An 11,004-nucleotide genomic window follows, 5' to 3' on the forward strand; every position below is an offset into this window, starting at 1 on the left:
GGATTTGAACCTGCCACCTTAGGTGTATGTGGCTGGTGCCTTAGCCGCTTGAGCCACAGGTGCCAAGCCTGTGTGTGGTTTGATAATCATTATAGAGCTGAGTTTTACACTGATTTTACATGGTGTCTTAGGCTACTTTTCCTGCTAAATTGATAGAAAATGATTTGTTCATATCTTTGAAAAAATGTACTCTGTTATAACAAATAATTCTAATCCTTCTACCTTCCATTCCACAAACATCACAGAAGGCTAGGATGAATCAATAGCATTTACAGTACTGACAAAAGCTGGGCGTGGTGGCATGTGACTCTGCTACTCCAGAGGCTGGGGCAGGATCTTGCTTGAGCCTTAGGAGTTTGAGGTTACAGTGAGCTGAGCTATGATTGCACCATTGCACCCCAGCCTGGGTGACAGAACAAGACCTTGCCTTTAAAAAAATAAAAAAATAAAAAATAATAAAGTACTGATAGATACCTATATTTTGTTTTGCAGGAGAGAGATTATTTTGGATTCCTTGGTGGAGGAAAACAACACACTCTGGTCTTGCCCCCAATGATGCAAGTGTGATTGCTGGCGTCTTCATGAGCTCCAGAGGTCACAGCACGCTACCAAGGACTCTCATGGCCCCTCGTATGATTTCCGAGGGAGACATAGGAGGCATTGCCCAAATCACCTCCTCGCTCTTCCTGGGCAGAGGCAGTGTGGCCTCCAATCGGCACCTCCTTCAGGCTCGTGGCATCACCTGCATTGTTAATGCTACCATTGAGATCCCCAATTTCAACTGGCCCCAGTTTGAGTACGTTAAAGTGCCTCTGGCTGACATGCCTCACGCCCCCATTGGACTGTACTTTGACACGGTGGCTGACAAGATCCACAGTGTGAGCAGGAAGCATGGGGCCACCTTGGTGCACTGTGCTGCAGGGGTGAGCCGCTCAGCCACTCTCTGTATCGCATACCTGATGAAATTCCACAACGTGTGCCTGTTGGAGGCGTACAACTGGGTGAAAGCCCGGAGGCCTGTCATCAGGCCCAACGTAGGCTTCTGGAGGCAGCTGATAGACTACGAGCGCCAGCTCTTTGGGAAGTCTACAGTTAAAATGGTACAGACACCTTATGGCATAGTTCCAGACGTTTATGAGAAAGAGTCCCGACACCTGATGCCTTACTGGGGGATTTAATGCCACCAAAGCCTGCATCAGCAGCCCTTAAGCAGTGCCAGCATCTGCTACACACCGTCTGTTCCCCTTTTTACCTTTCTTCTCAGATGGTTGACTTTTGGTTTTCCCTCAAGTGTTTTTTACACTGGGTATTCAAGTTTATTTTAAGCGATAGGGAGGGGTGGGAGGGACTTAAGGAGACTGCATACATTGCTAGTAACATTTTTAAAACTAACATTTTGGAATAGTGTTTATGAAAATCTTGAACTGGCTTTTAATCATTTTTAACAATTTGAACAGTTTAATAAACTGTTTGGTTCTGATCTATTCTGAATCCCATACCTTCTGCCACCATGGTAGGTGCAGGAGTAGCTCAGTGCAAAAATTATTTTGGGCCCTGATTAACCCTTTTGAGACAAGCTTTGCCCAAGGCTGCTGACCAAACAGATGCTTAGGGAAGATGGATACCAGCTTCAGTCTCTACTGGATTAGCCCTATTCTTTCCTTTCTCCTCTATTATTTAGTAACTCTGTAAGTTTAAATAAATAAATCTTTATTATTTAGCTGTTAAGTAATTATAATGAAGTCTGCTGCAAAAGCCCTCTTGGAATCAATGTGCCCAAGATATTAGCATTATTTTTAATAAATATATCTGCTTAACAAATTAAAATTTTTACTAATTAATTTCAAGGTGTATGTTGAAAGATGCTATCTAATGTGCTAAAATGTGGCTCTTGTGACAATTATGAAGACTACTTAAAATAAGACATCCCAGCCGAATCATGTTTCACATTCATGCAATGGGTAGCTGTATCATTCACAAGGGAACTCCTCTGATAAAAGGTGCTGTTTTCTCTTGTTAAGTGAAGTGCACCAAATCAGTGAATCCTCCTTCAAAGGAATTGGTTTTTAACAAAGGGTTTGCCTCTGCCTATTAACACACGCAGGAATGCCCTAGCCCAACCCTCAATGTAAGTTATAAGCAAATAACAATGGCTTCCTTTGTTTAACTTTGGAAATGTCACCTAGTTTGCTGTTTCTAATAAATTTGACAGCACAACTCAATCAGGGATGTGGTAGAAGTTTAATGAGCTCTTTTCTATTCTACTCCTGGGAAACAACTGGTGTTTACCAGATTGCCCCTTACTTTCAGATAGGAGAACTGCCTGGAAGTCTGTCTACACAATGAGGACCATTGTCACAGCACTGCTTTATTTTACGTCATTGGTCAGATAGACTATAGCTTATCAGTGCAATTATTTCTTAGATTTTTTTTTCCTGCAGTGTTTTTTTTTGCCCGGGGCCGGGCACCCTACTCTTTGAGTCACAGGCGCCACCCAATTTTTTTGGTCTATTTTGGCAAGAAGCCATAACTGTGCCAGTAGCTACATACAGCAGTACCTCCATAGTTGACCACCTCCTTAAGTATATGGGGCTGGCAACCTACTCTTTGAGCCACAGGCGCCACCCAATTTTTTTGGTCTATTTTGGTAGGAAGCTATAAATATGCCAGTAGCTACATACAGTAGCACTTCCACAGTTGACCACCTCCTTAAGTTGTCTCAATTTTCATAGACTGGACATGCACCACATGTATGTATCAGTCCAGCAGGCCCAGTTCCTTATGTCGACCACCTCCATGTGTTGACCAGTTTGTTACAGTCCCTTGGGCAGTCAACTTACAGAGGTTCTACTTTAGACAAATTATATCTTTCAGATTTTACCTGGTTTGTAGCAATGATTTCCCATCTTCTACCTTTTCTTGTTTTATGCCACTTGCCCACTCTTACACACATGCATCATTATTGTCTAAATAGGAAAAATAAAATGAATTACTGTTAATAGTGTCTATGGGAAATCAGAGGAACAAATGTTAGCATATGATCCAAGAACAATGAACAAAATAAGCCAGCGAGGTTATGGCTTCTTTAGTATGAACTCATCTTTTAAGTCTGCTGGTCTCTGAATAAGAGCCCCAAAGTAATCACTGTACTACTGTAACAGAACACCTGGTGATATGTTCTTGGTAATTAAAGAAAATATCCTTTTAGAAATCCTGGCAAACAGCACTATTGGGATGTAGCTAAGGGTGTTCTTAGAACTTGGGAGGGAAGCCTGACACTCATTTAAGTGCATCTATGTGAAATCTGAACCCGGCAGAGACAGACCAACAGAAAAAGTGTGACGTTCTCCTATCCTTGTGTTTTACCGTCAGTGTAGGTTAACAAGTAGTTATTTCAGAACAAACCCTGCAAGTATTTCAGAGGATAAGCTTCATAATGGCTTAAACATGTCAGGGCAATTGTTTATTAAAATATAAGCAAAAGAAAAAAACCACACCATCTTTTAAAGTACAAGACCAAATTCCACATCACATACAAGGCAACCCATTTCACTAGGGACCCACAGCCACAAAATAATCAGGCATCACACATGAATACTTTCTTTTAGATATTTACACTATATTCACTTCAACCTATAATGTAAGTAAAAATTTTCTTAGAAAAGTATTTGTAAAGTGGCATTTTTCAGCCGAGAGCTATTTTACTTAAGCTTTATTTCCTCAGCTTGACCTTGCCAGGAGAGGGCTTATCAGTCTTGTTATTTGGTGGACACTTTAACAAAGAAAATACTAAGTAACCAAACATAACCACAGGCTAAACACATCTTGCCCTGAATTCTGATATACCCTGAAATGGTCTACAGCAGGCTAGAATGCTCCCTTGTGAATGGCAGATGTCTCTGAAAATGTCAGTGTTTATTAGCCATTCACAGAGAAAGGTGTTTGACGGAGAAGGTGTGAAGGGGAATTTTTATAGTGGTCCCTTGGGCAGAGCAAGTATTTCAAATTTCTGTGACATGGGGCCCCTATCATCTTTTCAAAGCTTGAGAACACACTAATAGGTGAGGGGAAGACATCTTTAAACAAATAAGACTGAACCTTCAAAATACATATATGTACACAAAATATTCAAATAGTTAGAGATACACAGCTCCTGGGGAAGGCCAACCAGTAGCCACGGGAAAAATAAAGCATGGAAAACATCCCAATACACCACCACACCTCTTCTATCTCAAGCATGTCCAGACAAAAATTAAATTACACACGAAGTCATAACAATTTTAAAGGCAAAACACAATACCAAAAAAGTGCTTATTAATGCCATTCAAGCGGTGGGGGTGAAGCTGCCTGACACAATGCACAGTATGGAAATAAGTAACCTTGGTTACGGTTTCCAAGGACACTGGGCTCTTGGCTAACAGAAGAGCTGAGGTGAAGCTGAATGCAATGTTGAGTCATTGTAATAAAAGTCTATAAAGAAAGAAAAGCGGCACAATGGTATTCCAGACTCCCCCAAATCCTTATTGGTAGTGTCTAATTAAGTGTTTCAAGTACTAAAGCGGATATTAAAGGTAGTGGATACTTTCCACAGCAAGGTCTTTTTGTTGATGTCTGCTGAATTTTCCTCTTGCATCTCCTAAGGAGTTACTAAACCTATCATACTTGGTAAGGAAGATGGGGACTGTACCTAGGAATTTTATCTGAGACATTCTGGAATTTTATCTAGGAATAGAAACCAATTGGGTTAACAGCTAAGCTTCCTTTTAAAAATGTCACTGATACAGACCACTGTGACAGAAAAATAGTCCACATAAGCCATTTCTAAAAAATGTTTCAGCAGTATAAATTCTGTCAAACTAGGAAGCATTGTTATCTCAAAAGTGGATTCTTTTGTCATGGTTCTGCCACGGGATTTCTAAGATTCATTAGAAGCCTGTTTGAATCCTGGTGCCATGTTGAAATACCTGTGATGCCAAGGTGAAGTAGAGCCCAGAGGCCTCAGGAGGAGGCCTGAAGACCGGCCCACCTGTGGGGATGTTACTAACACCACTTAGCTCTATGGAGGGCAAAAGCTCCGCAGGGGACAATTCAGAGGCAGCTGCCTTGGTCATTAGCAGCTAGAGAAGGTATCATGTGGCGCAAATGAGAACAGCAGAGGGATCTCCTGAGTGCTGCTCTGTGCGTTCTGGTGTACAGCAAGGCAGAGCAGAAGCCTCATCAACAGCTGCTTAACGAAAATCTTCCACACCTTTCTTGGAGAACGTGTATGAGGTGTAACATGGAACAAGATAGAACTTGTCCTGAGAGGAGAAAATAAACTCCTAATTATGTAAAAGCAGCAATTATACAGACTAAAGCAACCTTTTCAGCTTAAAAACCAAAATTAAGTCTAGGTCAGAAAGCCCAAGTCATGCAAAATGAAGCAAAAATGAAGCATACGAGACCTAGAATTTCTTCATAAAGCACATAATCAGCCATCACAGAAATGTGTGTCCTGGAACAGTATGTTCTTCCTAAGAATAATACAGCCTTTAGCCACTTGGCTTTTCCCCCCTATTTTAATGCATTCAGCTTAAATGGCAGAGACAATTCCCTATTCCAGGAACATGAGCCTTTTCCTTCTAAAATTCAGTGTTTTTTTTGAACAATTTCCTTCCACTGCTTCTCAACCATGTATCTTTACTAACATAAATACACGAACTGTTCGCAGTAAGCTGGGAACTCCACATTTCCCCCGGAATTAATTTTCAGGTCTCTATTGTGACACTCCTAACTCAGGCAGTGTTGGTCCCTGAACAGTATCTCTGGAAATTTGGAGAGAGGCCACTGCAAAGAGATTTCATTCCACTGCCTTCCCAAGTCTCGTGTGAGATCCACGTTCCAGCCTTTGTGTGAGGCAAAATCGGTTTTCAGTGAAGGTTCCCAAGGGGAGGGATATTCATCCTGAGACACAGGATTTGGGGTGTCTTGTCAAAGTGAATGTTCTCACCACTGCAAAATGCCCAGGCGTGTTTTGGTAAAAAGTCTTTTGGAGAGTTGACAGTTTTAGAAATGAAGAAAAGGAGCAAAGAATTGGTTCAGCTGTGACAGCAAAGTTGCTAAAATCTGCCCTTACCTGCCTGCCGTTGTTCAGCGGAGATGAGCAGAATCTGCTCTATGAAAAGGTACAGCATCAGCTTAATCACAATTTCCCCTTTTTATTCATTGCAGATATTCACAAACTAAATGTGGATAAACTCATTCCATTTCACAGGACAAAAGCGTTTTAGAAATAAATAAGCACTGGCTCAAAACAGTTGTGGCAATTCCAGTCCCACAACAATATTCTTCAAATGTCGATTCTTCACAGTTTCAATACTGCAGCAGCAAATTATTCCTTAGATAAAGAAAATCATGGTCCATATTTTAAAATATTGTTTAAGAGAAATAGCGGTAAGTGAGCAAACTTCCAGGGCCACGTGTGGTTTAGGTAGGGCCATTTCACTCCAGTGCCAAAGACTAGCAGCAGGAATGAGGGACCAGAGCACTGCAGGAATGACGAGGCCCCTCCAACCCTACCTCTTGGGGGAATTCTTCATACAGATTTGTGAACATGAACTTTACAGTACTCAAATTCTGTTTATTGGTCCCTGTTGCCTCCTGGGGTATGACAGAAAAAAAAATTGGTCTTCACAGAGGAGGCTTTTCAGAGCAAATCAGGCAGGATGAGGCCAGGAGGTTTTGGTTCAACACAGTTGATCCAGAAGTTGGCACAGCTGGCGTGATACTGGTGCCCTCCATATGCCAGCTTGAAACTGTCTGTTTCTGAGTTGAATGCCTGCCAGAAATAAACAGAGATGTGGGACAAGTCAGGCTTTTTCTGCATCTAAGAGCTTTTCAGTAACCCCACACGTACGCCTCTCCAGGTCACAGAGGCTGAGGCCAAAGTGACACACATACAAAAGCTAAGCAGGTGGCTACAGGAATTCAAGTGAGAAAGTATTTCACGGCTAATTAAAGGTACAAAAACTGTTACCACTAGACCCAATTTCAGCAAAAGAAGGCCAACTCCTTCATAGACAAGCCAGATGGAAGTTATGGGGAGGACAGGAGAGATGATGACATGGGGAACTAAAGTAACCAAGGGCTGTGGGTAATTTTTAATTCCTCCCTGTGTTAAAGGAAGCCCTCCTCTTGTGGCTGGCATCTGACTATGACATGTTGCTCCTTTAGACGTCTGTGGTTGATTATATCACAGAAACAATTACAAGAGAAAATAATAGATAACTCTTTGGGTCTAATGCTATTGGGAACTGATAACTAGATCTACATGATTAAAAGTCAAACAGGTACGGTCTGTAAAAAAGAAACCCTAAATATATGGACATGAAACATATAAGAATTATTTCCAGGTGAGTAGTTCTTATAGGCAAACTCCAGTCAGCCAGAGAAAAGAAGTCCAAGTCTCAGCCACTTCCTAGGGTTAGTTTTCTAAAGCACGACAAACAAAACTCTACCCAATTTGTTTTCTGTTAATAGCTAAAATCCTGTAGCTCTTTGATCTCGTTCTGTGTGTCACTACAACTTCCATCCTTCCAGAAGCTGCTCATTCTGTTACCCTGTTCACTACAGAGAAAAAGAACGGCAATACCAGAAGCCAATTAGGAGACACAAGCATGCAAACAAGACAGAAGTGGATCCACACGAACACATTTGCTGATTAAATCAAACATTATGGGAATACAGATGACTCAGGAAAGGATTCATGAACAGTTCAGGATGGCAAGAGAATCACCCAGTTTGCCTTCCACACTCAAAATTAAGATGGAGACACTAAGATCATGTGTTAGCTGGTTCATACTTTTTTAGGACGTTCTTCTGCAGGTTTCTCTTCTTTCTGAAATGATGTTGAAACCATAAGGTCAACACAATTCCCCGAACAGGGCCTCTTGCCTCTGAATAAGCCCTTCCAGGTTTAACCTTTGCTCTTTACCACCCCACCACACGCAGGGTGCTGCAGGCACGGTGCAAATCACCTGCTTCTTAGGGAAGAACTGGACCCATTCCCTCCAGCTTCCCCCTGCCCTCTTGAAAGGATGGATCTGCTTCCTCTAGTCAGCTTTCAGGACTTTAGAAAATCCCACCCCTCCTCACAAATTTGCAGTCAAGTGGGTTAGATGAGGCCAGTCACGTCAGAAAAGCATTCTGTCATCTGCAAGGGGAAGCTAGGTGACTTACTCGGCTCCTGGAGTCCACATTTAAGAGGCACACCCCACAAGCAAGTTCTTGAGCGTTTTTAATCCCAGGCCGCAGCATACAGGAGGAAAAGTCCAGCGAATTTTCATCTGGCTGTGAGGACAACAAGACACATGGGTGAGAATCCAGCAATTCCCAGTGCTGTTTGCTTCATTCCCTAATCACTCAGCCCCAGCAGGTCCAGCAGCAAATACCACCAATACAGTAATTTAATTTCCCAACCAGGGACTGAGTCTCTGCTACATTAGACCTAGAGTTCAGTGCCAGCGATGTGAGTACAACACATCCCCATATCCTCAGAGAACTCAGTCTAGGGCAAGAGCCAGGTGGGTACAGGTGGTACAGGGCTGTGAGTACTTACTTAGGGCTAAGTTCTGAGTGCCAGGGTATATGGAGGGGCATGTGTTCCAACCTGAGGGGGAAGGGGCCCAAAGTCAGAGAATGCTTCCCAAAACTCGGGATCATCTTGGCTGAGTCCTGATGGGAATATGCTAGGTGAAGGGGATGGTGTCAGGTGGGCTGGGGGAGGGAAGGGTGTTCCATGTAGAACAAGCAGCATGGGCAAAGGCCTCTAAGCAAAAGAATAGGGATGAGACGGAATCTAGGCAGTGGGAGCCAAGTCCATGAAAGGAAGAAGGAGAGAACACTGGGGCATGAGAACATCAAAAGAAATATTAGGGGTTGAGACCTTATCCCGGGAAGCCACTAAAAGTTCTCACTAGGTCATGACAGGATCAGGTGTTTATTATGGCAGTGTAGGTAAGGAATTGGGGGTGGCAACACTCAAAGTATGGGCCTCAGTTGGAAGATTGTTATAGCAATCCTGGAGACAGGTACCAAAGGTCAGAACGAAGGGAGCAACGGTGGGGAATGGAGAGAAATGGACTCAGGCGAGCTGTTAAGGCAGTAGAACCACCAGGCCTGGGTGGTATTAGGCGAGTGGGGAGGCTTGGGCAACTGAGAAGATTCACTGCAATGAGGTATACTAGAGAAGGACCGGGTTGAGGGATGAGGCTGGGGAGGAGAGTTCAGTTTGGTCCAAGCTGAGATGGAGCTGCCTGTGGGACAGCCAACGTCAGATGTTACATAGCAGGTGGGTGGATGTACAGGCCTCATGGTCAAGAATGAAAGGTGTGGGCTCGGCGCCTGTGGCTCAAGTGGCTAAGGCACTAGCCACATACACCTAAGGTGGTGGGTTCGAATCCAGCCCGGGCCCGCCAAACAACAATGATGGCTGCAACTGAAAAAAAATAGCCAGGCGTTGTGGCGGGCGCCTGTGGTCCCAGCAACTTGGGAGGCGGAGGCAGGAGACTCGCTTGAGCCCAGGAGTTGGAGGTTGCTGTGAGCTGTAATGCCACGGCACTCTACCCAGGGGGACAGCTTGAGGCTCTGTCTCAAAAAAAAAAAAAAAAAGAATGAAAGATGTGAAAGTCTCTCTTCAATAAACATACCAACAGCTAATCAGTGAAGCCCTTTCCATATATTATCTATTAATAATTTATTCCTAACAAAAGATTGATGAAATACAGGAAACGTAGTACAGTGATTAAAAGGGTAGGCCCCAATTTTAGCAAGCGGTCAATTTCTTAAAAGTTAAACATACATCTACTATATAAGCTTTCCAATTCTTCTAGAAATTTATCCAAGAGAAATGAGAAGATTTACCAACAAAAGTCTCATACAAAGCTGTTCATAGCAGCTTTCTTCAAATCAGCCCAAACTGGAAATAGATAAACAGGCCAGGCACAGTGGCTCATGCCTCTAACCTATAGACTTTGGGAGACTGAGGATCACTTGAGGGCAGGAGTTTAAGACCAGCGGTGGGTGCCTATACTTTCAGCTACTTGGGAAGCTTGAGCCCAAGAATATGAGGTTACTGTGAGCTATGATGATGCCATGACCCTCAACACCAGGGTGACAGAGTGAAAATCTATCACACACACAAAAAAGATAAACCATGGTATATTATTACAAAAGGATCAAACTGATATAACAACATAGATGAATTTTAAAACATTATCTAAGTAAAAGAAACCAGCCAAGGGCGGTGCCTGTGGCTCAAAGGGTAGGGCGCCGGCTCCTTTTGCTGAAGGTGGTGGGTTCAAACCCAGCCTCGGCCAAAAAAAAAAAGAAACCAGACAAAAGAGCATACATGTACATGTATATATACTACACAATTTCATTTATATAAAGTGCCAAAACAGACAAATCTATGGGGATGAGAAATAAGATCATGGAAAAAAAAAAGACAGAAATAACATCATAATTTTGTCTGGAATCAAATCAAGGGGCTGAGTAGAAAGGAGCAAGAGAAAACTTTAGGTGGTGATGAAAATATACCATATACTGATGTAGCATGGGCCCCGTGGCTATCAAACTGATCCAACTATACACATGAGATCCATTGCAAGTTATTGTTAAATTAAAAAACCCTTGAATAGCCAAAAACATGAATAAAAATGATTCAGAAGAATTAGATTCTTGTTGTGAAGGTTTAGAAATACCTGAATCAACTTTTTTGCTAAAAAGGCCTGAGAGCAGAGTTTCTCAACCTTGGTATTGCTGACATCCTGTGCTGGACAATCCTTGTGGGGACCTCCTTCTGCACTGTATGCCGTTTAGCAGGGTCCCTGGCTTCTGTGGGGAGAAAAACTGCCCCCTCCTGGTCCTTACTAAGAACTATTTTCTTTTCTTTTCTTTTTTTTTTGAGACAGAGCCTCAAGCTGTCCCCCTGGGTAGAGTGCCATGGCATCACAGCTCACCAAAATC

The 11,004-nt window shown here is 42.8% G+C and overlaps 2 protein-coding genes across 3 annotated transcripts in view; one reads left to right on the forward strand and one right to left on the reverse strand.

Moving 5' to 3' along the window:
- Nucleotides 1-1,827, forward strand: part of DUSP14 (dual specificity phosphatase 14) — a 20,206-nt gene extending 18,379 nt beyond the window's left edge. For both annotated transcript variants that reach the window (XM_003795617.3, XM_023516628.1), the window contains one exon: nt 493-1,827. In XM_003795617.3, coding sequence (XP_003795665.1) covers nt 582-1,178 — 597 coding nt within the window. In that variant the 5' untranslated portion in view covers nt 493-581 and the 3' untranslated portion in view covers nt 1,179-1,827. The remainder of the gene's footprint in view (nt 1-492) is intronic.
- A 1,623-nt stretch (nt 1,828-3,450) lies between these two features.
- SYNRG (synergin gamma) overlaps nt 3,451-11,004 on the reverse strand; it is a 97,058-nt gene continuing 89,504 nt past the window's right edge. Inside the window, exons 21-23 of the mRNA XM_023516604.1 lie at nt 8,218-8,328; nt 7,841-7,876; nt 3,451-6,817 (exon numbers count right to left, since the gene is read on the reverse strand). Of these exons, the coding sequence (XP_023372372.1) occupies nt 6,686-6,817; nt 7,841-7,876; nt 8,218-8,328 (279 nt within the window). The 3' untranslated portion in view covers nt 3,451-6,685. The remainder of the gene's footprint in view (nt 6,818-7,840; nt 7,877-8,217; nt 8,329-11,004) is intronic.

The sequence above is a fragment of the Otolemur garnettii genome, unplaced genomic scaffold (genome assembly GCF_000181295.1).
Source record: "Otolemur garnettii isolate 467f Iridium unplaced genomic scaffold, OtoGar3 scaffold00094, whole genome shotgun sequence".
Taxonomy (NCBI): Eukaryota; Metazoa; Chordata; class Mammalia; order Primates; family Galagidae; genus Otolemur; species Otolemur garnettii.